Here is a 27985-nt window from a genome sequence, read left to right on the forward strand (position 1 = left end):
CGGCGAGCTTTGGGCCTCACCAAGGACCGACGCCCGGGCTCCCCAAGGGAAGGCTTGCATTAAGCGGCACGCCCGGGCTGAGCTTCCACCGCATTTCCACAACACTGGTCACCCCTGGACATCCCACTGCTCACCTCTGCAATCACCAGGCCACTGCTATAACAAGGCAGTGTTATGCCTTGTTATGGCAGTGTCTACATTATCTCTGTGTCTATGCCAGAGACCTGGCTCCGCTGCTCCCCTCGTAAGGGAGAGTCCCCGCCTGACCTCAGCCCCCAGCGTCACTTCTCCCCTGAGCCCTCGCACCACGGCCAGGCAGCGAGAGCGGCCAGGGCGATACCAGTACCAGAAGCACCGCGGACTGCCCCTCGCCTTTAATTAAGGCCAAAGCCCGCTGCCGCCCCGCTACCGGAGTGCTGGTGGGCTGAGCCCCGCCCCCGGGACAGGCCCCCGCCCCCTCCGGTGCGCGGCCCTGCCCCCTCCGGTGTTGAGCCCCGCCCCGGCAGTCCCCGGGGCCTGCGGCAGTGGTAGCCCGCGGTGCGGGCCCTCTCCCTCGGGCCGGAGCAGAGCGTTCGGGGTAAGTGTTGCCGTCGCTGCTGCCAGGCGACGGGAAGGAAGATGCCGAGGGGACTGCGGGGCGCGTTGCAGGCGGAGGTGCGGCCCGGCCGTGCCTGTGGCGAGACCCTCCCGCCCCGGCGAGGATGCCGCGGCTGAGAGGAGCGGCTCGAGGGCGGCCCGGGTGGGGGGGCAGCTCGCTGCGGCGCCGTGATTGTGGCCTTGCCCTCTCTTCCCCGCTTCCCGCGCCGCAGCCGCCGCTCTCCCCGGAGAGGGGACGGGACGGGAGGGGCAGCGGCGGGCCGCCCGCTCCGTCAGGGTGGCTTTGTCGCCGCGCTACGGCGCCGGCTGCCCTGCTTGGGCGGGGATGGGAGGCAGAAGCAGCTCTTGGCGGGAAGAGGAGGAGGAGGAGGGCAAGCGGCCGGGCGACCCCTCTCCGCGAAGAGGTTGTGCCTGCCCGGGGCTCGGAGGCGCTCAGCGGCGGCGCTGCGTGTGCTGCCTCTCCTGTCGCCTGGCCTCCGCATGCCCGGCGCTGCTCCTTCTGCTGGCGCAGCTGGAGGAGGGGGAGGAGGAGGGTTGGCTTTCCCCCTCTTTTTCTGAGGTTTTGGGTCAGTGAATCCACCTTCGGGGGGAGAGCAGCGACCCGTCTGCACCGCTGGTAACGGCGCGAACAGCCCGGAGCGCGCAGACCTCAGGTTTCCGTCACGGGGAAGGGGTGTGTTGAGGTTTAGTTCTAGCGTCGGGCTGAATTTGGGCAACAGCGGGGACACTTCCTGACTTGAGTGTCTGCGTTGAAAGTGGGTCATTCATTTCTTGTGATGCGGCGTGTAGCGTATGTCTTGGGTGTCGCGCTGATGGGTCTGGTGGGTGAACTGGTTAAGCTCACAGCTGATTTATCTAACCCTGTGTACCAGGATAAGTTGGGGACAGACCTGTTGGAGAGCGGTGCGAGAGGGACCTGTCCTGGTGGACAGCAGCATGGCCATGAGCTAACAACGTGCCCTCATGGCTGAGGCCAGTGGCATCCTGGGGTGTATTAGGAGGGGTGTGGTTAGCGGGTTGAGAGAGGTCCTTCTCCCCCTCTACTCTGCCCTGGTGAGACCACAGTTGGAATATTGTGTTCAGTTCTGGGCCCCTCAGTTCAAGAAGGACACAGAACTCCTTGAAAGAGTCCAGCACAGGGCCACCAAGACAATTGAGGGAGTGGAACATCTTCCTTACGAGGAAGGGCTGAGGGAGCCGGGCCTCTTTAGCTTGGAGAGAGGAGACTGAGGGGTGACCTGATTAATGTTTATAAATATGTAAAAGGCAAGAGTCAGGAGGATGGAGCCAGGCTCTTCTCAGTGATGGCCAGTGGTAGGACAAGGGGCAACGGGTGCAAGCTGGAGTATAGGAAATTCCATGTGAGTATAAGGAGAAACTTTTTCATTGTGGGGGTGGCGGAACACTGGAACACGCTGCCCGGAGAGGCTGTGGAGTCTCCTTCTGTGGAGACATTCAAACCCCTCATGGATGTGTTCCTGTGAGATTTAGTCTAGGTGACCCTGCTCTGGCAAGGGGGTTGGATTGGATGATCTTTCGAGGTCCCTTCCAGCTCCTAAGGTTCTGTGATTCTGTGATCTGCACTAGCAGTTTAAAGTTACTCGATGATGAAGTGCTAACCAAATACGCTGAGGTGTAGGTGCATTCAGTGATTAACTTTAGCATGGAAAACATTCACCGCAAATACTAAACTTGAAGGGGTTTTTTTTTCCTTTAAAATCATGTTGGAGTGCTTAGAGGTTTAAGACCATCACGGTATTCCTCTGCAGCATTGCTGGTACATTTTATTATGTGCACTTGTCGCCTTGGCTTTTATAGTGTGATGTAGGATTGTGCTGAGCATTAATTACTAATAGGAGCTGTCATTTTGTTCTGGAAATCCTAGCATTTTGGGGGATTGTTAGTCAGCCCAGCATTGCAAGCAGGGTCATTTCTATTTATAAGCCAAAAGGGTGGTGATTATTATTTTTAGTAGATGTTTTTCATCTGCTTACACAATATTAAGTATGCCAGATGCAGAGTGATTTGGTTTTTTGCTTGTTGATAATGTTCAGAGACAGATGCTATGGATGAAATGCACCAGTGGTCCTCCTGTGATAGATGCTTAATTTTTTACACTTTTTTTTTTCCTGTTACTTGTGTGTTAGACGTTTTCAGGGTGAATGTTGTTCTTTATAGACTTGGTATATTTGACCTTTTTAATGATAACTGAAATTTGTGAGTTGCAAAACTCTAGTTCAGATGGATTTGGCGTTCTTTTTGGTTCATTTGGGCTAGAATGTGCTTTTCTTTGATGCCATACATTCTAATTCCCATAAATTCTCAAGTGTTTAGCCGTGAGTTTTTCAAAACGGGTGTAGCACAATCGTTCTAGGCCTTCACTCATGTGAAAGAAGGTATTTAGGCTTTTTAAAGCTTCTTTTCCTGCTTTTAAACTAGATATATTAAACTTTTCCAGAATATCCTAGTTAAGTGTATGTTTTAAGAACTGTATTTGTTGAAAAGTTTTACAGGGCTGAATCCAGTATCTAGTAAGCAGGATTTCATTCAGTGAGCTCAGTCAACAGGCACAATATATATTATCAGTGGTTTTGCAGAAGAGATTTGTGATGTGGTAATGGTAAATCACACTTCTGACAGCAGGAACTGTGACCTTGCATGGTTACGCCAGCAGCATCCAGTATCTCAGCTGAGTCACTTTGAAGGATCACAGATGTGTTGTTTGTTAAATGTTCTCTAATTTAACTCTATCTGCTGAAAATATGTTCTTAATTTGGAATCCTTAGTGATTGTGTTAGAAGGCAGCTTGTATATTACCTTTCTGCCTCTCAGCGTTCAAGTCAACTAGAACGGAGATTGCAAATGAAAGGTTGGAAAAAAATGATCTTAGTGAAAAGAGCCAAACTAATACCTTGTAATGACATCATGCTTTCCATGCTGAGATCAGCTACTCAGTCATCAGCTGAAACGCTGGAACGCTTACTGCTTCAGACATCAGGAGTTAATTTCTATCTAGCACTAACAGGAAAAACTAGATGAATTATGTGGATGTGTGCTAGAAGGAGTATTTTCTGCTGAACGTTCAGATTTGCTGCTATTTGGATTGGGTGATTATTTCTTTACAATGGACTCTTAAGAGTTGTAAGGAGAAAATATGTCAAACCCCACGCTTCCTTTTGTTTCAGAGTATCTTCAAGAGCTCTAAAATAGGAGTTAAGTGTGAGAAATTGTAGAAAAGTTCATGTTGTGTTCCGAAGTGGACATTAGTTTCTTAAAATACTGTATTTCTCAAGAGCTTTAAAGAGCTTCCAGGACTTGAGTTTGCCTAGAGAAAACTTTCACACTGTTTTGTTGAATAGTTTATGGGGGGTGATGGAATCTAGAGTGTTTCCCACTAGGACCTAAAATGACTGACATATCTTAGGAAGAGTCCTGCATTTCTGTGCTAGAATAGGAGAGCTTTTCTTGTCCAGGTAGCATCTGGGTGACAGCCCTGGGGCATATGTTGATGAGGTGGAGGAAACAAGAAAACAAACAAAAGAATGTGTATGGGTAATATGTGTATGGTTAATACCTGTATGTAATAGACCAGTTATCACACTTGCTGCTTGAGATGGTCAGTTCCATCCTTGGTCTCCTTAAAGAATTGTATTTTCTGTGTAGAGAAGTGCTGACATGATAAAATAGATAAGGTTTTGATACCTGAAATGTTTATTTGGCCTAAGGTTGTTTTAACTCTGGGAAACTTGAAAGGATTGTAAACCTTTGTTGCTTAGTATTTAACACCTGGTGGAGTAAAACCTGAGGTGAAATCGTCATCTCTGTGAGCTGCTGTTGGGTGGACTACAATGTCAGCATCAGAGGGTGGGAAATAGGTGAGAAGAGTTAAAATCAGGTTTGGCAGAGTTGGTTTTTTTTTGTTTTATCTTTGTACCACTTCACCTTTATGCTTGATTTTCCCTTTCTGGGTTTGTAAAAAATCGGTGGCTTTTTTTTTTGTTTGTTTGTTTTTGTTGCATGGAGCTATACAAAAGTCCTGTGTGTATATGTTAATATAACTACAGGGAACTGGTTGTGTTGAACCTTAAATTCCTGACCTAGTTTCAGGTCTTTGGCAAGGCTAGTCTAGAACATCTAAACCAAAAAAAGAGGTAAGTTTTTCTTTTAAGGAAAAAATACCTTAGTTTTGGTAATGATGGACATTCTGTCAATTGTAATATATTGGTCTCAGGGTGATGTGGCATCAATTTTGTAGCAGGTACTTGTCCTTTGTATGTTCTAAGGACATAACGGTGACAAAATTAGCAGACTTCGGTTTTTTTAGTTTGCAGTGGTTAAGTATCTTGTGCACAGGTGATGCCTGAGGCACATCTTTGGGGTGAGTCGCAGCACATCCTTTTTTTATGTCAGTTTGTCGTGTTCTTCTTAAAATATAGTTGAGTATTTAAGATCACAGTCTTGAATAAACAAAGTTGAACTCCACAATTTTGCATTTTGGCAAGTGTGTTGTCATGGAGTGGAGTATCTTTCCCGAATTGCTTTGGTTTAACTCTGAAGAACTGTTCTTTAACATGCTGTTTCCCCTCTCTGCTTTGACTTTGTGCCAGATTATAAGTATGCTCATACTCGCTTATTTTAGAAGTAGAAAGTTTGGGGTGTGCTGTTAAGAGGGAACCCAAACTAGAGAATGGCAGTAGAGATAAAACCAAGGCAATGCCAATACCAAATTTACAAGCTGTTGATGTGTTTACTCTGCCACTTTCTCCGCTCCGAAGTGAAGTTACGGGGAAGGACAGCAGCGTTCTGCGGGACACTGCTCAGTAGCAGGACTTCATCAGCTGCAAGGAAAAATTAGTCCAAGGTTGGAGCACTTTGATTTGACTTTCTGAGTCTGCGATCTCACTCTTGAGATGGGGGATGACGATGTTACTGTTCCCTCCAATGTCCTGCTGACCCAAAAGACTGACTTACTTTTTTCTTTCTCCTTTTAGCTTGCAAACTGTGCCCTGCACCTTCCTCTTATCTTCTGAGAAAAATGTTGTTCAGTATGAACAATGTGTGGGATGCTTGCAAGTGCCTCGTTTTGTTAGGTCACAATTAGAGCATAGAAAATTGAAGAAACATCTTTCTCAAGGGAACTTGAAAAGAAAACCTGGTCGGTTGTTTTTTCTGACACTGTGACGTTATCTAAATATTTTTCAAATACGGTTGTTACTCAAGTAAACAATGTGACTTTAGATTTAAGTTGTGTAATCAGTTTATAGAAAATAAAACTTAAACCTTGTGTGAAAAAAATAATAGGAAGTAGACAAATTAGCATTATTTTGCTAGCAGAAGCACAAATACTTGGGCTTCTATTTACTTTCCAAACAAAGGAAGTTTAAATGCTCTTCTTCCTCTGATTTATTCTAGCCATCTGCCTGGTGGCATATCTTTCAAAAATCTCGATGATCAGTTGTTTCAGAGCTCATCAATATGAAGCCAGGTGTGCATTCTATGAGTAATTTGTATACCACAGACAAAATAAACTTGAGTACAGCTTGTATTCCCCTTGCATGTTGGATGAGAAATATTTTTTCCCCCTGAGGGATGGGTAAGAACTGCTACTTCAGGGTCCAGAGTTCTGAATGCTCAAGTGAAGCCAAACTCAGTAAGCAGTTCTCTCTTGTAGGCTGCTAAGTTTTGCCCTGCCCCTCTGATGGGAAGTCTTCCCAGTCTTTAAATGCGTTGCATATTTGTAACTTGTCATTCCTGCTCTGTTGCTTAATTGAAATCTATAGAGTATTGCCAAAAAGTTCCACACATTTTCTTGAGCTTGTGTTCAGGGAATTTTGTGGCTGTGCATCAGTTTGTGTTTTTCAGTCTTACTTTGATTAAAGTCAAGTTTCTAGTGCCTGTCAAACACAACTCTGTCTAAATGCCTCCCTCCTTCCCCCCTCCTAGTAAATAACTAGCTAGGAATTCTGTCAAGAGGACAGACTCTGAGATAAGGTATGTCTTCAACTGTGTAACTAGATGAAATCTCTGTTGGGAGTGAACGTTGGAGTAGGCATAGTGCAGCTGATTTACCATATCATAGACATAGAGTAGGAAGGTGTGCCTTACTAGTTCACAGGAGTTTCACAAGAATAAAGCTGAAGGGGAGAGGAAGGGAGACACAGAAGACACATGAAATGTAGAAGAAATACAAACCTCTGTACGTCAGGAACAGCAAAGGACAGACCTCTTGGTTGAGGGAAGGCTTTTCTTGGACTTAGTTGTTTGAATTGGTATCTGTGGTACCATTTTTTAAGCACGAGGCTTCCTTGTGTGGTCTTTGGTACTTTCATGTTGGTTCATACTAATTAGCCTGACTTTTCCAGACAGAGCCTGTGCCTCTTGGCACAGTGTACAACATGAGTTTTAAGTTGTGCCTGCTCCTCAGACGCAACCCACTTAAATCAATTGCTTTGAATCAATATTAATTCTGTAAATGGTGGTTCTGTGATTGGGCCTTTTGATGATATAATGTGACTTGAATGTTAACTAGAATGTCACATGTCTATGAAAATGACATATCTTTCTTATTTTAGTTTCTTTTCCAAATGTCAGCTGCCATTCCTCTGTCTTGTATTTGGTTATTGTGTAGTCCTCTGTTATTTAGTAGATTTTAGTTTTAAATAGGCGTGTCCAGTACTATGGTACACCTATTTATATAGTTTAAAATTTTCTGCTTCCTTATTTTAAAACTAGATATTATAAAACCAGACTATTTTTGTGGACTGGAATAAGATCATCTATAGAGAAAGGATGCTGGGTAGTCTTTAAGTTCCCAAACGTTCTGTCAAGTAACGAACGGAAAAACAGGTAATTTTGAGCCACTTTGAATAAGTGCATCAAAGATTTTTGTTTTATCTGATGAAAGATTCAGATGCTGTATCTCTGATCTAATGTGTCAAGGAGTAAGCAGGGTTATAAACTGTTACTTAGCTTATTACTTACACTTACCACTCATTTGGCAGTTTCTCATGACTATAAAAGCTACTGGTGTGTGCAGGGCAGGTTTATTCGGATGGTCCTATAAACCTCTGAGTATTGTTGGTATTGGTGTTATGCTGGTAACTCCCATACCCCATACTCTCATCCCAATGAGTCTTAACTTGTTTTCTGAAACTGAAAGCTCAGGAAAGGCTGGAATGGCTTCTCTGTAGCAGGATGTAACATAACAAGGGGCAGCTTGGGTGGAGACATAGGAAAACTCTCTGTGGGAGTTAGTACAGTGCCAGCACATTACCCAGAGAAACTGTTAAGAGGTTATCAAGACTCAGCCTCAACTGAAGTGTTAGCACTAGTCAAGTCCAGCGCTGGTCCTGCTTTTGGGAGGAACTTGAGCAAGGTGACCTCCAAAAGTCTCTTCCAACCAACATTTCTGTGATTCTGTGGCTACAGAAATTACTGAGTTTCCATTTTCTGTTTCCTCTAGCTGTGTGCATGCTTCATGTTGGCCAGGTTTCATATGAGCTTGTCTTTTTATTCTGCTCATTCTATTCATGTCAATGTGCAGGAGGTAGTAGCCTCTTGTTGACTGTTCTCCAGACCAGCGTTTTGTGGTAGCAAAATTCAAGGGGTTTATAATATTGATTCTTTTTTAGCTAAAACCCAAGTTTGCAAGATGGAAGTACAATCTGAAGATACTTCCATTTTCCAAATTCTGTCCTTTCAAGATCAGGCTCTAAGAGTAAGAAACTGAATCAGCTTTGAAATTAAGATGGTGTATTCCCCAAATATATGCTCTGCTTTGTTTTTTCCTTTTAAATATTCCTTCATGTTTCCTAAGGAACATTTGTTTTGAACAGAACGTCACTTCAGACTAACTGAGAAGTGCTTTTAAAGGCACTGAAACCTTAAAATGCTGCTGAGGCGAAGAAGTATTTACAGCTAGAGACAGAATGAGAGCAGCATGGAAAGGATTTAGGTGCCCTTCAGGAAAGGGAGCAATGACTAGCAGGAGGTCACTAGCAATGTGTTCACTACACGCCGGTTTTGTGAAAATTAGTTCTTTCAGTTACGTAAACAGAAGACGGGAGAGGGTGTGTCAGCAGAATGGTTTGGGGTCATTTATAATAGAGAATGATATAAAAAAATTTGGAGGTGGTCTCCAGCTATGGGATTTTATTTCCACACCCATCCCTCACCCCCCCCCCCGATTTACTGTCATCGTTACTTCATCAGAGAAGTTTGGTTTATCTGTGTTGGCTCTTAGTCTGGGTTTATGCTGGGACTGTCAGAAAACACGTTGAGAGAATTCCGCTGATGCTCTTGCAGGCTAACACAGGTTTATTCCAATTGTTCTCAGTTTATTGGAAGCAGTGTAGATGTGGTGGACAAAAGCAGTCCTTACGGTTAATTGGATGTTCTGTTGAAGAAGTTGACATGTTTTATTTACCTCTATATGAGGAAGCTTCTTGTTGAGGAAATGCTTTATTTTTTGATGATCTGTGAGGTCACAGAACATTAGGGGTTGGAAGGGACCTCAAAAGATCATCTGGTTATCAACCCTCCTGTCAGAGCAGGACCACCTAGCGCAGGTCACACAGGCACACGTCCAGGTGGGTTTTGAATGTCCCTAGAGGAGACTCCACAACCTCTCTGGGCAGCCTGTTCCAGTGCTCTGCCACTCTCACAGTGAAAAGCTTTTTTCCTATGTTCACGTGGAACCTCTCACGCTCCAGCTTGCACCCATTGCCCCTTGTCCTCTGTTCCCACCAAGAGAATTAAATGATTCTGTGAATATTACTGCTTTTTCAGTGTCAGCTTTCTTATCAAGAAAGATTTTAATTTAGTAGTTGGAGTTCTCACAGAGCTTTAGCATCCTGGCTGTTGCATTGGCTGTGTCATCCTAGTTAACTCATTGAAAAGAAAAAAATATTTTCAGGTTTTCTTGGTTTAGGTTTGGTTTTTTTAACCTTCACAGAAAAACTGTTTATGGTGGGAATTCTTGGGCAGCATTTAGTGTCATCAGATGTATACATTAAAAATATTCTAGACTTTCAGTAAGCTTCAACAGCAATCATGCAGCAGTATTACTGTGTGCATAGTTGCTTTATGCAAATATGTGTTTTCTGGTATTTGAAACTAAGAGTGTTGTCTTTCCTTTAAATCACTGGCCCCTGATGCTTTCACTTTTGATTTTGCTGAGCTGTTTACAGCCCTATAAGAGCCTTTTTTTTTTCTTTTTTTTTTTTAATCACCTGTGTTCTCTTCTCAAATAAACTGTGCTCTGTGGGTTTTTTTCCTTGGAAAGAAAAAACAGTAATATGTGCTGGTGTTTGTAATACATTAATGTAGTAACCAAAAATAATTGAAAACAGGGAGAGTTGAATGGAAGAATAGGGGTAGTACAATGATAGGAAACAGAAGTACCTCTGTCTCTAGATATAGAGATCTCTATAAATATATGTAAATATATTTATCTCTGGAGATCTCTAAAATATATGTAAAACTGACATGTGCAGTGTGCGTGCCATCTGCTTCTGTCAGTATGAGTGAAAGTAATGGTGTTAATTGTAAATGTAATGTGAAAATCTTGGGCTACCTCTCATCATGTATCACTGAAGTCTTCATTAGACTTTGAGGGCAGGGAAGGAGTGCAATACTAACTTTGCTAGTTGTATCTCATCGCTTTACTTTTCACATACTGTGCTAGTTAATACTATCAATAAAAGTAAATTCTGTGATTCTCTAGGATAAAGTTTGAACTATTTTTGGAAGCCTGAGTTATGGCTATAATAATTTAGTGTTTAAAAAAAAAAAGGTAAAACACACAGGAGGGGTGAGGAGAAGGTGTATCACAAACACACTAATGTGCATTCTTACTGCAGAATTTAGTTATTTCCCTCTTAAGTAGTTTGACATTTCAGCGTGCTTATAAATTCTTGTTTTCCACCTGCCTAGCAAATGAAGGGAAAGATGGTGGATGTAGTTTTTCTGGACTTATACAAAGGCTTTTGATACTGTCTCTCACAGCATCCTTCTGGACCAGGTGTCCATCTGCAACTTCTGAGACACCCGCACTGCTCCGCAGCACAGCTGGGGAAGTCAGTGCAAACTTACTGCTCCACAGTAGGTCTCCCTCCAACCCCGATGGAGTAGGGGTTAAACACAGCTCAGCAAGCTGGCAGCAAAGTCTTGTGGCTTCTGTTTTGGTTTTTACATCAGTTGGATGCAGGCTGACTCGTGATCTTACCTCAGCTGTCAGAGATATATACCTATGTATATATAGGGTGTACTGCGTGGAGTAGTGGCTGGACGGCAGGGCTCAAAGAGTTGTAGTGAACCGGGGCTGCATCTGGCTGGCAACTGGTGACCAGTGCTGTTCCCTGGGGCTCAATGCTAGGGCCAGTTCTGCTCAGGATATTAGTGACCTGAATGCACCGTTAGCAAGTTTGCTGACGATACTAAACTGGGAGGTGCCATCTCTGGAGGGACAAGAGGCCTTGCAGAGAGATCTGAATAGATGGAAGCGCTGGGCAGTCATCAGCGGTGGGACATTTCACAAGAACAAAAGCCGGATTCTGCACCTGGGACAGAGTAACACTGGACAGAAGCATAAATTGGGAGAGGCATAGCTAGAGAGAAGCCCTGCAGAAATCAGTCTGGGGGTGCTGGGCAGCAGCAGCTCAGTGTTAGTCAGCAGTGTGCTCTGGCAGCCACGAGAGCAAACCGCATCCTGGTCCTGGGGCGCATCAGACCCAGCATGACCCGCTGCTCAGAAGAGGTGATTATCCTGCTGCATTCAGCATGGGTGCGGCCTCACACAGCTGCACTCTCTAACTGCGGGGAGAACCCCAAACCTCACAGGTTGGGATAGTTTACTGTGACAGCAGAGAAAAAGAGATATAATGATGGTAAGAGTTTATAGCAAAAATGTACAAAACTGGTGACATACACCGTGGTTTCTCACCGAACCGCACAACTCAGGCTGTACAGCTTAGAGCTGTGCCCAAACCACACCATCCCCAAAAGTGGACATCTGGGATTTGAGTGCTCCTCCCCCTCACCAGCCCCCTTTTGATGCTGAGCATGACATAATTGGCATGGAATACCTTCTGGCCAGTTTGGGTCACCTGTCCTGGCTGTGTCCCCTCCCAGCTTCCTGGGTGCTCCCCACCTTAGCAGGGCAACATGAACACCTGAAAAGTCCCTGACTGCTTGGTGGCAGCTGAAAACATCCTTGTGTTATCAGCACTGCTCCCATCCTAACTCCCAAACACAGCATTAAACCAGCTGCTAGGAGGAAAATTAACTCTATCCATGCCAAAAACAAGACGGATTGTTACTTGCCTGAAATGCCAGGGGTTTTTCAGCTCCAAAACCACTTTCAAGGACATGTATCACAAAGGTTTCAGGTGGTAACAGTATTTTATTTCATTTTTCTAACTCTTTCAGGGCAGATATTCTCAGGCTTAGCACAGTGCCTGGGCATAGCCAGGAGCAGGCTGATGCAATCCTCCCTTTAGCTTGACAAAACATCGCTCCAAGTCTGGCGAAGCCAAGTCAGAGACCTACAGAAAGTCACAGCAGATCCCTGCATCTTGTGGAGAGCCATGTGCTGTTGGGACTGCACAGGGAATACTGACTTCTGGCTCACTCACTGTCTCTTGTGACAAGCAGTTAAGGGCTCACTTATCATCCAGCATGCTTTCTATGAATCCTACCTCTCCAGGCAAGTTTGTTCATAGAGTTCCTTGCAAAGTCACGAATCAGGAGTTGTTTATCTTCTTGGTGAATGTCCTTCACCCAGGCGCTGCAGGGAATGATCATGCTGGTCTGTAATTTACTGATTGTACGTCATTGCTTTATTGGGCAGATTTCATTTTGACCACACATCCTTCCTGGAGCCTGCCATATAGAATAACCCAAAGAATGGGACTGCCTGGAGCCAAAAGAAGAAGTGCCAACTGAACCCAGCCTCCTTCAGATCTGAGGCAGGCACTGGGTCAACCCTCAAAGGATTCAAAATCATGAAAATATGTACCATAGAAATAAAGCCAAGGGGAGAGCAGAGCGTGCTCCTGCTACGAGTCTGCCATGGGCAAGAGAGCCCAAGAGAGCCAAAGCCTGTGTGGCACCTTGAAGGTGCCAGAGCAGCAGTCAAGAACTGATCTAACTAACTATCTAACTAGTTATCTAACTAACAGGTAAATGTGATTTGTAGAATAAGGTATAGTGGCTTGTATTTGAGAGAGAGAGAGAGAGAGAAGTAAATGCAAAACAGTTTCAGACTGAAAATGTCTCATATGGGGAAGCCTGAGAAGCAATTTCACTGGAATTCTTAATGTGGAGCAAGTCTGTGTTTATGTTCCTAAGGTAAAGCTGCTTAGTCCTTTTGCTACTCCAACCATGTAACTGTGGGTTTTGTGGTTAGGGTTTGGGGGGGTTTTTTTAAAGGTAGAATCCTGACGCAAGTTCTGTTTAACTTTGAAGTTTGTCCACTTCCCTAACGGTGTTTGCAAATGCTAACTTGTCCCTGACTCAGCGGAAGGGGGGAGCACGTGTCTGAGTTGAGACTGGTGGGGAAAAGTCACTGCGCAAATCCTGATGTCTCGCACCCGAAGCTGGGCAAACAGGAGGGTGAGAAGGAAAAGCAGTGAAAATGCTGGGCTGTGTAAATCTGCTTGAAAAGATCTTGAAAAAGGAGTTAAGTGCAGTACAACAATTTCTGTCTTTGTTTTTTATTCTGGTTAATGATGAAATTGATGGTCTCACTCTCACAGACCCAGTACTTCGCCGGTCTGACCGTGTGTTCTCTGCTAATGCCTCTTTAAAGGAGGTAAAGCTGAGCAAAAGGTCTGGCAGCTTTCTGGTCCCATGGTTTATGACTGAGAGCCAGAAGATGCATACGTTGGGTTGGCTTTGGAAAGCCACAGGCAGGCACATCCTTGGATTGACTGCCAGGCGGGAGCAGGATGGTAGTGGCCTGCCTGTGTTTGCGCTTGGCCTTGTGCTGGGTTCGGCCCACAGCCGCATCCCAGAGCGAGATGATGAGCGATACTGGCTTGGTTTGCCTCTGCCTGTTCCCAGCTGGCAAGCTCCTGCCTGTCTCGGTGTGAGTCTGTTACCGTTTTCACGATGTACCCTGAGAAGAGCAGACTTGTAACGACCTGAAGGCTGTACACATGACTGGACCTATAGACACCGGCCACATGTGGCTGGCCTGGCTCTTCCTTGGCTGTGACATCTGCACTGTTTGCCGTGGGTCCTTGTATCCTTGCGTGTGCCTGGCGTTGTGTTACACATCCCCATCTGCTTTCCTCGTGTGCTTTGATTGTGCTCTTGGAGTTGCAGTACTGTTGGGATAGGAGAGTGGGAAAGGTTTGTCTTTCTGTTTTGCAGTTTATTGAAAGACAGCTCACCCAGGAAGAGACAAAGTTTTGGTCTTCAAACTTCAAAAAGCTCTTCCCCTGGCATTACAGAAGCTTGTCTGATGTGATTTGTATTGCAGGATGTATGACTTAATCTTCTGAGTATTTGGCATAAAATTAAATTTTCTGTGTGTTTCTTTGATGCTGTTGTGACCTTCTTAGTCACCTCTTTCTAGAAGCTTTGATTGGAATTAAAAGTTCTCATGGAGTAACATAGAGAGTCGTAATCAAACTGCTCCAGTTTTCTAAGAAATTTGACCTGATTATTTTTTTATTTAAAAGCCTTCTAGTAAGAAGAGACTTAAGGTAAACACATTACCTTTAACCACCAGGTTTGGGTTTTTTTTTCAGAGAGACTCTGGCAAAGTAAGTCCTCGTGGCAGCTGAATGTATCTGTAGAGCAAAGGGCAGATTTGTTTTAAAGAATGATCACTCCAGTATTCAGGGGTTTTAATGGACTTGTAATTTTTGGCTTGTGCCAGCTCAGGATGTGCTTGCTAATGGCTAACCACTGCTTTTCAGGAACTGTATGTGGTACTTTCTTTAAGGTGGCCTCCTACTGACAATGTTTAAATCAGAATTTGAAACCTTAAAGATATACAGCATCATGCTTTTTATTCCTTCCCATTTAATGATCTCACTCTAAGAGTGTAGAGAATGGAGCTTTCTAAATTTAGACAGCGCTCCCTTACTCCTACCAGCCTAATTGAACATTCATTCTCCTGTTTCCCCAGTCCTCTGAGAGATGAAGAGTACCTAGAGATGTCTTATTTTAGAGTGTTTAGAGCCTGCTTGCCAAATTCTCTTAGTCATCAGTTCAGCATAAAGGAGGGCTGACGTGGTAAGATAAAGTACCTGCTGGCATTTGGGGGGGTTGGTGACTAACTAGCTTTGGTTTTGTTTGTTTAGAAATTCTTCCTATATGGATCAGCCTTCTAGTGATGGTGGAACTGGAGGAAGACCACTCTAAACATATGCAGGATGAATCGGGCACCAGCTGATGCAGAAAATGGACACAGTAGCAGTGTGGAATCCTGTCCTCCCTTGCGGGATGTCCACTCCATCAACCCCGCACAACTGATGGCAAGGATCGAGTCCTACGAAGGCAGAGAGAAGAAAGGCATATCAGATGTCAGAAGGACTTTCTGTCTGTTCGTTACATTTGATCTCTTATTCATAACCTTGCTGTGGATAATAGAATTAAATGTGAGTAGTCTTTTTGATACCTTTAGATTTTACTACTTCATCTACTCACTTGAGGAATGGTTTTCCTTTTCTGTCCCAAATTCAGAGCCGTTTGTGTCTGCTTCACTTAAAGCAGCTTCTTACTTTTAAGCTTTCATGAATGTAGTATCTATTAAATTGCATCTACTTTTATTCGTAGGATACATGGTTTATTATCATCTTATTTAACATTTTTGGTGTTCCTGTAGCTTGTGAAAAACCTTTGTTTTGCTGTGACATGTTTCCTTTGAGACAAACTTGGTGTGCTCTATGTTGTGCATGTCAGGGTGCATTTAAACAACACAAATTCCTGTCATCGCCACCTTTTGAACACCAGTGTTTGTGATTTGGAAAACAAGGAAGTTCTGAAATTTCCAGAAGGCTGAGTGGTCGCTATAAGTAGCATCCTAGTTTTTGAACTGGGTTTTAAGATATAATCTTAAGGTGTGCTATTAAGAAAGGGCACACGAGGAAAAATTGGAGTAATCCCTTTTCTAGACAAGATCTTGAGTAAACTTTTTGTCAGCACTCCTTTACAAGATAAATAACCTTGGTTATTGATCTGACAACATGAAGCTTCAGGACCTGACTGATCAAGGAGCTCATTGATATATCTTCCCATTTAATTTGAGAAAGCAGACTTTGCTTGCCTGAATGCTGTAATTGTGGACCTTGACTATTGTCATCTCTCTAGTTGGAAAGACTGTTGGATCCAGCGCGTAGAGTTAGCTTGTCTCAGAAAAGCAGCATAATGTTGCCATGCATTTCTTTCTTCAGGCCAGTCCCTCAACCACTTGTTCAACTAGGAGGAGCAGAATCTGGTTTGTATCTCTTGTCAAAGATTGAGAGTACAGACTTTTATTCATATAAGTGCTCTCAGAATATTTAAGACTCTACAGAAAATGCTACCAACTCATGATGGTTAGTTTTTGAATGCTGCAGCATTAAGGGACCCTGAGATCCTAGCAGTTTTCTTTGTGAAAAGCTTTGGGTTTATGAGAATGTATAATGAACCTGAGTCCTGTACTGCCAAATGTCAGTAAGAATGAAAACCAGGACAGGGGGGACGAGGTGGTGCAGGGGTGTGTTGTCTTCATAATATTAGAATCCATCATTTGATGTCTGAGATCTGACACAGGTTCATAGAATGGTAAGGGGTTGGAAGGGACCTCCTGAGAGCATCAAGTCCAACCTCTTGCCAAAACAGGTGCCCTAGGACGGGTCACACAGGTAAGCACACACTGAGGTATTTTGTTCTGGTTTTTAAATGGTTTTGTGCACTGGGAAGTCAAATTGTGCTCCGTTGGGACTATCGGTCGCTGGTAGGTAAGTAATGGCACTTCAGAATTGCAGCCAGAGCCCCTGTAAGTATGGCATTTCCTTTGCTGTTATCCAGGGTGCTTAGGCGTCGTTTGTTTTCAAACGCTTCAGGGAGTAGCTCCGTGGCAGCTTGCGCAAACCCGAGGTGAAGCCTGTCACGGCTCTCTGCTCACCCTTGTGTTGATGCCGTGCTGGTGCAGCCATGCCATGAACAGCTTGGGGCGGGGGGGCAGGCGGGCATTGATCTTAGTTAGGCGGGAAACAGATGATCGCATCTCATGCAGGAGAGTAACTGAGGGGAAGCTGTATTTAGCGAGTTATTTGTCAGGTGGCCGTAGAGGGGAGGGAGAAGAGAAGCAATACAAGAAATTTGGGGTTGGAGTGAATATTCTCAGGAAAGCACAGTCCAGCAGTGTTGTTGGGAAGCGTTTGGAAGTGTCTAGGCTGCATTGCTTTGAGAAGGTGAGCAGATCATGTTGGCGGCCGTCAGTACCTCCTTTCTGTAAAAGGGTGACAGCAGTCAACTTCTGTTAGTGTTGTTTCCCAGTGCTTTACATAACTCTTTCATGCACTGCTTAATTACTGAATTTAACACTACAAGCAATAGGATATGGACACCAAGGTGGTTCACTCCCAGCTAAGTTACACGCTCCTCTCCCTGGCCTAATACATCTGAAATTATTTTCTTACTGACCCAGTTTGAACAGCAAAGCTCCAAGTTCTTTCACTGGAAAGACAGACAGTGGTGAAGGAAGGTGTAATTTTGAATCCCCTCAAGGAAATGAAAGACTTAAACTTGGGCGTCAGGTATTTGTGAGAGAGTGATCAAATTTACAGTGGGTTTTTTTTTTTTTTCTCAGCGCTCTCAAAACAACTGGTATGTATCCAGATAAGGGGAAGACCTGGTGTCTGAACTCAGTTACTGGCTTGTTTCCTACTTGCTAAGATGTGACTGACTAGAACTAGTTTTTTGGTGGCTTTTTGATTAACTGTTTTGATCAATGAGGGGCAAAATGCTCTGTGAGTTTGTGTAAGAGACCTGACACTTAATAATAATTATTATTATTTAATAACAATAATAATAATTCTTCCCTTGACAGCTTGTTCACTTTTACTTTGTGGCACTTTTTACTTTGTGTTCACTTTTACTTTTACTGTCTGAAATGCAGTTTGCCTAGGCCAGGTGATAATCCCAGAGGTTTTCACTTTAAAAATTGTATATAATCATGAAAGTTAAGGACACTGATCTTGAAATAAACGTTCTTCCCATATATGCCCATTGTATATTAGTGAGGGGGAACTATGAATTTCACCCTCCAGGTCTGTGTGTATTTTGGTGTCGGTAACTTCTGCTCTAAAGCTCTGTGTGTTGTGGTTTCTTTGTAGGTAAAAGGAGGCATTGAGACTACCTTAGAGAAAGAAGTCCTACAATATGACTACTCTTCTTCATATTTTGATATATTTGTAAGTGTTCTTTAAGAAAAATAATGAAAGTGGCGAAAGTATAGTTTTTCCATCTTCCTCCTTCCACAGATGTTCCCTAGTTTTAGTCCTGTGAAAGGGTTGATCTTTTCCAGGTAATTTAAGCTGGAAGGACTCATGCCAAATTCCACCCATCTCAGGGTTCCTGCGAATAGAGATGCTTAGGCATGCTTCAGTTGCATCTTCTGCTTGGGGGGTGGGTGGAAAAGCAGGTGAAAAATTCATTCAGGAATGTAAGACTGATGTTTCATGAAGTAATTCATAAGGATGATAAGACCAGTAGTCTTCCAGCTGTAAAATCATTTTGCTTCAACTGACTTTTTTGTGTTTTCCCCACCCCGAAATAAGTCAGTTGCAGCAAGGAAAGACTTGTTCCCAGGTTGACCTGTTACTATTTTTCAGTTTTTAACTGCAAGGGTGGCTTGGTTTTGCTAATGCAGCGTTAAAACACAGGTGACGTGAAGTGCGATTCTCCCTCACCCCGTGTAGAAGCACCTTGGGCACGTGGCAGGATCTCTGCTGTGTTGGGGAATGTGTCTTTGGGCAAAGCTGTAGCTCTGCAGTTGCAGCGCGTTTTGCGCTGCCTGGACCAAGATAATGATGTCTAAAAAGCTGTTTCTTTACAGTTCTCCTCAAGGGCACCATGTTTTTGTGAGATCAGTTAATCCTACCAGACCTGGCTTGCCTGGCAGAGGTGAATCGGTTTGGTACACGTCATTTGGTCTTGACAACAATGTCTAGAATCTCTTTGAAATGGGTGTAAAAATCCCACCCTTGAACCGAGGGTTAAAAACATGTAGTGCAAAACAATAGACTTATTCTCTGGGAAGGGACTATGTCATGGAATTCTGCAAGATGATTTGTGGGCTTACACAGGATTTCTTCTGTTTCTGCCGCACGTCACTGGAACGTATGTATTTGCATAAGATTAAATGGGTTCATTGTACCCCTGGCCATGCCCATGCTTGATCGCTCTTCATTTCCAAGTGTTTGTTTTACTTTTTTTTTTTTTTAGATTCTGAACACATCCTTTAAAACAAGTTGGAGGCAATCTAGTATCAAATAATAAACGGAGAAATCAAGGGTTAGCATCCCTGATGAGAAGCCTCCTCTTGCCTGCTGTCGATTTCATTTTCTGCCCTAGAAATAGCATGACTTATTTTTCTTTACTGCAAAATACTTGGAAGGGTTTGCTTCTCCAGGCATCTCTGTAAAGAATAGATCACTGCAACACTGATATTTCAATAAATTACTAAAAATTTAGTAAGTAGAAACTTGCTTTTTAAAAATTCTTCCCATTTCCCAGTTGCATTTCTGAAGTCTTCACGGTTTTAATTATATTCCTGCGCAAGCAGTTCTAATGGTATTCAAGAGTGCTGGGACATGGAGTGATGCTCAAGGTATTTGCTGGATTAACTACACCTAGATGTAACTGCTTAGATTCCAGCCAGGTAAAATGATTGTGAATGTATTTTGTGTAGCTGCCTTATGTCTCTAACTCTGTCTGTGGAGTCGCACATGCTTGCACATTTGAGCCGACGTAGGCACGCTTGCTTTACAAATGGGGAATTGTGCTCAGGGTCAAGTTTGTTTCCTGGTAACAAGAACGTAGATTGTGCCATTTTAAAGTGTTCTGTAAGCAGTTAGTATTTTTGGTGAGCTGAGAATCGTGTGGTGTCTTCTTCTGTGTTCTGAATTAACCAACCAATATTTTTTTCCTTTCTCTGTAGCTACTGGCAGTGTTTCGGTTTAAGGTGTTAATACTTGCATATGCCATGTGCAGACTACGCCATTGGTGGGCGATAGCTGTGAGTAGTAGCCAAGCGTAATGGAGTTGTATCTAGAGCGGGTCAAACGCACCAAGATTTTTCCGATGCCTCTTAACCCTTGTCTGTTAAGAATCATCTTGATGCCCTATGCAAAAATTCACTGTACAGTAACAGATTAAAAACTCCCAGAATGTTTTCACTTGTAAGACAAGCATTTCCTAGCACAGGGGGGTGTGGCCCTTATTAGGGATCATGTAATAAACACTGAAGGCTTGCTCTGAACCCAGTAGGGATGGCTAGTCATTACTTGTTACATCTGACTTGTTAATTAATGTTTGAAATATGTTTACATGTGAAATAGCCAACTGTGGTTCAGAAGGAATTGGTGTTACTGTACCAGGGGTCCGTCTGCCTGTTAACTCCCATGTTCTGAGATTTTTAGAGATTGAGGCTGTGGCCATCGACCCCTAACACCTGACCATGCACCCCTCCTGAGAAAGGAAATGCTTGGGAACCTCTGTGCAACGATGATTGCTCTTTTTTCAGTGGATTGGAGCAAAGATCTTTAACGCAGCTCTACTCTGTGGATGAGAGAGATTGCAAAACTTGATGACAAATCCATACTTCTGCCAGTTAATACTATAGATTGTAATGCAATAGGCACATTGCTGGCTTAGTATGTTGCAAACCTGAGACTTTTTTCCCCTTGCACCGTGGTAGGTGCACGTAGAACATGTTCATTAGTATCTTCCAAGTGAGTAGCCTGCCATTTGTTTAGCATCCTTAGATTAGACATCAGGTTTTTATTGAAATCGGGCTACTGGCTTGACACAGGCACATAGAGATACGGCTGCTGCTCTGGCTGTGTTTACTGTTAAGTGCTCACCCCTCACAATCCCCTACTCTTAGTTGTGTAGCTTTGGAGTATTTCTTTCAATGACATCCTCTGGCTTGATGCAGTTGGCTGTGAGGTGGTGAGAGCAAACTCATCGTGGTGGTAAGCAGCAGATACATCAAACTTCACCCAAGGTTTTGCAGAAGCCATTAATCTTAAAATCCTGCCTGTGCTCACCACAAGCTAGTTAGGTTCCACTGTTATTTAAAGAGCTGCTGGACCCAAGAGCACTAGTAGGCAGAGGTAGAACCCCTGCTGATGTGCACAGTGCTTGCCCACTGCTTTTTGGGGGCCTCTTTTTCAGATACTGTATGCAACCTGCCATTTTTTTAAATGTCAGGGAATATCAGGTCTTCAAAATGATTGATTTTTTCACAGTATCATGAGGCAAATCAAAATACTAATTAAAATCCTGCCTAGATGATTGGTAATTTGAAATAGATCTTTTGATTTGGTTGGTAGCAAAAAGCGTTTTCTGTTTGATTTTTTTTCCCAAGCATGTAGATAGATTTTTATTTTTTGAGGGGACTTGGTGAATAAAATACTGCATTGTACAGTAAGATCACCACTTCTATAACTTAGTATCTGAGTAGCATCTAAATTGCCTGTCTGTTAACATGGAAGTCAGCATTTGAAGATGTCCCTATTAAGTTACCTGTATTTAGAAGGTTATTTGAATAGCCCTTTTAAGTTAATTGTGTCATACTTGGTATGATCATCTGTGATCTTGCTGTTCTTGGTAAATACTTAAAGTTGCAACTGACAGATAATGGCAGAAATGAGAAAGTAAAGCCAGTTACTAGTCTTAACTGTTTTTACCCTGTCTCTTTCAGTTTACAACAGCAGTGACCAGTGCCTTTTTATTAGCAAAAGTAATTATTTCACAGGTATATATTCTATTCCAATGTTTGCTTTACTTTGTTGTTTTCTTGAAAGCGAGACTCTTCAGGGTAACTAACTTCAGTAACATTGTGTGGGTTTGTTTCCTCCAAGCTGTTCTCACAGGGTGCTTTTGGCTACGTGCTGCCCATCATTTCCTTCATACTGGCCTGGATTGAAACTTGGTTCTTGGACTTCAAAGTGTTACCGCAGGAAGCTGAAGAAGAGAACAGTAAGCTTTCCCTGGCTGCCTTCAGTCGCTGCGGTCGGCAGCGTTTGATCCCCAGCTTCTGTCTGGCAGGAGAAACGCTTCTTTCACCTTCCAGAATTGAAAGAGCTGTGGGGAAAAATTAAATCCTATGGCATAATTGTTCCTTTCTCTGGAAAGAAACAAGGACATGCTCTGGAAAGGAGCGTTGCGCCTTCAACTGGGCGGGCTTTGGGTTAATTTAGGGAGGCAGAGTTAAAAGCCACGGGGGCCAGATCACTAACTTGTGAAGGGCTTAGGAACTGATAAAAGTTTTTTAGGCTTAAGACGTGAAGATTTAAATGACTTGGGCTTCTGAAATTTAGGGGGGTTGAGTAACGCCTAGAATAAACTGCTGGTTCCTCTTCTAGGAAGAGGAGGCACAAAAAGGAACTCAGTGTCACAAACGTTTGAGGAGGGAAAAGGAAAGCAAGAGAGCGTTGCGGAGGGACCGCTTCGTGCACAGACAGGAGGAGACTAAGCGAAAGTACAGATTTCAGCCCCTTCCAGATGAGGCAGCAGGTCACCCGATGCTCGGTGCATCCCACTAAATAGAGGAGACCCACCGGTTTAGTGGCAAGAGTGTTGCTTGGGTGGTGAGGAAAAGAAAGCGTGGATTTCTGCTACAGGTGTTGTGTTAGCTGCTACAGCAGGAGAGCAGGCGGTGGTGCGTTGGTTATGTATTGCTGTCTGAAATACAGCCTGATACTCTACTGGGAGCACATGCCTGAGGGTCACATTAAACATAATGGAAACTTCCCATGGGAACGGGTGTCCCTTTGTTGTGCTCTGAAACGCAGCCTTTCTGCATTGATCCCTTCTCTTTTCCACCACTCCGAGACATGGGTCGATTAAATGAGCACCCAGGTTTTGCCTAGACAAAGGGACACTTAGGATAACTTCTTTTCTTTTGAGGGGGAGGGTGAGGAAGTAACAGCTGCATCAAGCTTTTTATCTTGGAAGATAAGAAATCTGACCGGTTCAGAGCCTTTTGCATGTTTTATACTGAATATTCATGGAGTGTTTGATACACAGGCATGTGAATACTTGATGATCCTATTCATAGAACTGAGATATTCTTGGTAAACCCCCTTGGGATTCAATGGTACTTTATTTCAAGGAATGAAGACAAATAGATGGTAGTAAATAAATACTTTTAAATGAAAAATACACACTTTTTATCTGAACTTCCCAAAAAGGCAGGAAAACCCTGCTTTTAACCAATGAAGCCAGACAAAGGGTAGGCATGTTTGGATTCCGTTGTGTGGTGGCACTTACGGAGCCGCCTTATTTCCTCTTAAATCTAGGCAGATACCAAAGGCAGATTTTGGTAGTTCTTGCTTTTTCAGCAGGTCGTTTTATCCCCCGTCTTTATTGGGAGTGGAAACTGACTTGTTTCCACATTATTGTTTTGCATTAAAAACAAACTAACAAGACCCCCTTCTCACACCAGCTTTCTGTCTAATGCCGCAGTGCTCATCGCCTGGATGTTTTGTCTGTAACTTGGAAATAAAACAAAACAAAGGGCAAAACTGTCTCTCTACTGAGGAAATATTCCAGCTCTAAAAGTTTACTTCTGTAAACAGAACTGAAAACTAAAATCCACCCAGTTTATGTCTTGTAGTATCTTGTGACTCCTTAGTAAGCATGGAGTTTGACCTTCCTCTTTTGGACAGAGTGGAAGTGTAAAGTAGTCACCTCCTTCAGAGACTTCATAGAATAAGAGGCTAATTTAAGTTGGGAAAAGCCCTTAAGATCATCAGGTCAAACTGTAAGCCAGTTAATAAGATACATTAATCCATAAAACCAGAAGTTTGGGTTGGAAAGAGATTTATTTTATTAATAACTGCAGGCTGCCTCAGCTCTCCTCATTCAGTGAAGCATCGAGGGTGGGTTTCTTCCCCCATCAGCCCTCACGTGAATGTAGAAGGGGGAAGTTCAGTAGCCATATGCTGACCTAAAGTGCCATCCCTGAGCACCTCATCTGTCCATCTTCGGAATACAACTGACCCTGGATGGATTTAAAAGATGAGTAGATGAGGTGTTCAGGGATATAGTTTAGTAGGGGATGGATATGGTTGGACTTGATCTCAAAGGTCTTTTCCAACCTAGTGATTCTGGGATCTTTGATCTGTTATTACCAGAAGACCCGTTGATGGCAGCAAGCACGAGATGAAGTAACTTGTCTCTATCCCCTTTTGGTTTTTGTCCTGTATTAAACACACTGGAATAGCCCCATGTAATTTCTAAGCCAGTTGCCTGATTTTAGATGAAAGGGAGCCAAAAGGAGCTGAAGTTTGGAGTCACTGGGAGTGTCAAGACAGACAAGTGAAAGCATGCCGTTAATGAGGAGTTCTACAGTGGCAAAGTGAGGAAATAATTAATTTGGTTATGTGTAGCAACTCACCACTCATCAAAAAATATGTTTCAGAGTTTTTAATTAGTCAGTGGATATCTATGAATTTCCATATGGCTTCCCAGTCATGCAGTAGGAAGGATCCCCTAATTTGTGTGCATGGTACCTCTGTGTTTCTCCTTAGCTGCCTGAAGTTACATATAGGACATAAAGAAAGCTTGCTTATAGAAGTAACTTGTTAGGAATGCTGATACAATGCAGCAATCTTTAAGATTCTTCATCAGTACCTGATCTTTAAGATGCTGTGTGACAGCATGAAGGATTTAGGGGTTTGCTGTGTTTTGTATTTAGTTTGGTTTGTGTCTGTCTTCCCTTTAGGATTTTTGATAGCACAGGATGCTTCTGAACGAGCAGCTTTTCTTCACCCTGGAGTCCTCTCTGATGGACAGTTCTATTCTCCTCCTGAATCTGTGGCAGGTACTTACCTTTGCATTAAATGACATTAAACTCTTGTGGATTTTCCCTCCTTCAGAGGGTAGGGAAGGAGCAAAGGGAAAAAAAAACCAAACCCTTTTTAAAGGGAAAGTGTAATTCACAGTCGAAAAATGCCAGTTTCTTCTTTTATCCAGTAACTCAGTTTAGCTACCACCTGTCAGATGAACTGTAATACACATAGTGGGGCTTCTAGCATGCCCTGGAGGTGTTAAAGCCAAGGTAAGTCTGACAGAAAATGGTACTGCAACTGGAAGGGGGTGGTTATTGTTTGTTTCTGCCCTCAGTGGTCCTTATGGGGGTCCCTTCCTGCTTGAGATGCTCTCTGATCCCCTGATCTCTTCACTGCTAGCAGTAGCGTTCATGCAGCAGTGCACTAGGTAACCCAGTCTCAACTTGGAGCATTACAGTTTCTTAGGACAGACAGCAAACCTCAAACTGCTTAAGGCAAACTGAGAAGAGAAAGCTCTGAGGAGACCTTCCAGTACCTGAAGGGGGCCTGCAAGAAAGCTGGAGAGGGACGTGTCCACAAGGGCAGGTAGTGATAGGACTAGGGGGAATGGGTTTAAACAGAAAGGCCAGATCTAGATTAGGTGCAAGGAAGAAATTCCTTTCTGTGAGGGTGGTGAGGCCCTGGCACAGGCTGCCCAGAGAAGTTGTGGCTGCCCCCGCCCTGGCAGTGTCAAAGGCCAGGCTACATGGGGCTTTGAGCAGCCTGGTGCAATGGAGGGTGTTCCTGCCCATGGCAGAGGGGTGGGACTAGATGGTGTTTAAGGTCCCTTCCAACCCAAAACGTTCTGTGATTCTATGAAACTTCAATCAGAGGCTCTTTCCTGTAATGAAAAGCCCCCCTCTGTATACAAAAGCTGTGGGTATATTAAACTGAGGGCAAGTATTAATTACATCTTAACTGCATATCATGGCTTTGCTCTAGATGAGGTATGAGCTGAGAAAGCCAAAAAATAAATGTAAATACTGCAAGATTTAAGAACGGGTTTGCTGGCATTTCAAGGAAATAAGCCATTTCTTTATGGGTTGAGGATTTCAACTATTTGAGTGTAAACCCCCCAAACCCTGTGTCAAGTCTTTCTACCCTGAAGTGTAAATCTCTTCTGTAAATCTATGCGGTATTATCTGTATTCTGTAAATGTGTGCCTGTCCAGCACTCTGAGTTAGACTGGTTTCAGTGTAGCAGCTGTCTCCATGGTTGCTGCTGCGCATCTTGGCGTGATGAGTGAGTTAGTGCTCCGCCTAGGGGTGAGGAAGCGTTAAGACAACGTTGAGTATAACCCATGAGTCAAAGTGAAAATGTATTGCAGTTAAAAGTCTGTCCTGAGGACACGTTATGCTGGGTTCAGCCTGGGATTGTTTGGGCAATGTATACACTCGTGTGAATGTAAGGGAGCGACTGTGTTTGCCTCGGTGGCTGGGCTGGGTGGGAGTTGTACGTGCAGTGAGCTGCTGTGCCTCAGCACGCGTGGGGTGACCACAGGTACGTGGCTATGCCGTTGCGTTCAGCTTATGGAACGGCTTTGTCACCTGGGCTTCACTGGCAACTCGCTGAACCTTCTCCTGGTCTGTCCTAACTCTGGTCTGTCCTAACTGCCAAGTACACATGTGGAAGCACCCATTCTGGGTATCAGGAGCAAACGAAACGGTGAAGGGAATAGGTTGGAATGAAACCCTTCAATGTGTAACATCCAAAAAGAGAGAAGAAATCTAAAGTAAAATGAAAACACTTTGGGAAAGAGTTGCTTTGATTCACGTTTTGATAAGCCATTACTAGTGGAGGTCTGCTGCTGCTTCTTTTCTCTCTATCTCTTCTTTCCCTCTGGCTCTTCTTGCTCACTCTCTTTTCCTTCTCTCAACTGATCTAACAGCATTCCTGTCCATCTCTTTCAGGATCTGATGAAGACTCTGAAGAAAAACAAGACAGTGAAAAACCAGTTGTATAGCAAATACAAAAAAGCAGGTAAATTCCTTCGCACAGAACCTCAACATTCCTAAAAATTTTTTTGTTCTTCATAGTTCCTTCCCAAACAATTTGAACAGTGGGTAACTCTTAGGAGTTCTTCATCTTCAAACCAAGTCTGTCTGTCTGTCTTGGGATGTCCTGCTGGAAGGTTGCTGCAAGGCTCTCTAGAGCCTGTGGTTGGGCTTCTCTGCTGCTGAATTTTGGGTAACCCGGGTCCAGGGCCCTGAGTGTGGTGCTTTGGTGTAAAATGCCGCAGGCTCGTGATGGAGCATGTCCAGCACTTGTTTATTGGCTGTCCTGGAGAGGTCAGTGGTGGGCCAGATGTGTAAAAGCTCCCTCTTTTTGGAAGCGGGGAGATATGTTCCTTTGGAGATAGCAGTGCAAGAGTGCTAGGAAGAGAGAGTTCCTTCTTGTTGAGGTCTGGGACAAATACACTCACCTCGAAGGTTGCACAGGCAAAGCTACCTCGATGTTTCCCCTCCTTAGTCTGGTTAATACTACAAATCAACTAATACTACAAATCTGGTTAATACAACAAATCTACAGTGTAGAAGGGAGCAGCTGTATCCTGAGGTTTTTGCAGGTACTTTGGTTAGGTATGAGGGACAATTTCCTTTTGGAATTTACTCCCATTTACTCTGGAATTACTTTGCCCCCATTCTGCTTCAATCCACTGCACGTGGCAAAGCTCAAGCTCGGGGCGGTATTAAACGTTCTGGAGAAACAGAAGCTTCTGCTTTGAAATCTTGTAGTGCTGGTCTGGAAGAGAGGATGACCTGCTCTTGTCAGCCCTCCCCATCTGCAGTATCTGCTGCCCTGACTTGCATCACCCTTCATCCCGACTTGCGTGACCTGTTACAGAGGGGCAGGCGGTGGGGTTTGGAAACTGGCAACAGAGCCTGTGGCTGACCTGCTGGCGGAGCTGCCAACGGGAGAGTTGTTTTCGTTGGAGAGCAAAGGGAACGAATCCCGTGTACTGTAATTAATACCTCACAAAGATGTACCTTGTTGGCATATGTATATTAGGTTGCCTCCCAGGTGGTGTGAAAATATTTGTCCATGATGTATTATTATTCAGTGATTCCTGAAGTTGATCTTCTAATGACTAGGTAATTACTGGAAAGTGTTGTCTTGTGTACCTAATCAAGAGACTGGTAATATAATGAAGTAAAACTTCTCTGTGGCAGAAGTATATTTAATGATTGTTGGGACTCACTATGTAAAATTATTTTATGTTATTGCAGATTTGTCATTAGTTTTATGTTGACTTTTTTTTAACTCCGTGCATTTTCTTTTTTAATGGATATGTTCACTTTCTAAAATAAACCTGTTAAAATGTGGGTAAT

General features: G+C 43.7%; 1 protein-coding gene across 1 annotated transcript; it reads left to right on the plus strand.

Annotated features, from left to right (window-relative positions):
- The first annotated feature begins 509 nt into the window (after nucleotides 1–509).
- On the plus strand, nucleotides 510–27979 carry STARD3NL (STARD3 N-terminal like). Its single transcript, XM_084280414.1, has 9 exons — nucleotides 510–577; nucleotides 14910–15206; nucleotides 17931–18008; nucleotides 19757–19834; nucleotides 21524–21577; nucleotides 21684–21801; nucleotides 24551–24649; nucleotides 26567–26636; nucleotides 27392–27979. The coding sequence occupies exons 2-8, from the start codon at nucleotides 14982–14984 to the stop codon at nucleotides 26617–26619; spliced, it is 705 nt and encodes a 234-aa protein (XP_084136540.1). The 5' UTR covers nucleotides 510–577; nucleotides 14910–14981; the 3' UTR covers nucleotides 26620–26636; nucleotides 27392–27979.
- Nucleotides 27980–27985: the final 6 nt, after the last annotated feature.

The sequence above is a fragment of the Gallinula chloropus genome, assembly GCF_964237585.1.
Source record: "Gallinula chloropus genome assembly, chromosome: 2".
Classification (NCBI taxonomy): domain Eukaryota; kingdom Metazoa; phylum Chordata; class Aves; order Gruiformes; family Rallidae; genus Gallinula; species Gallinula chloropus.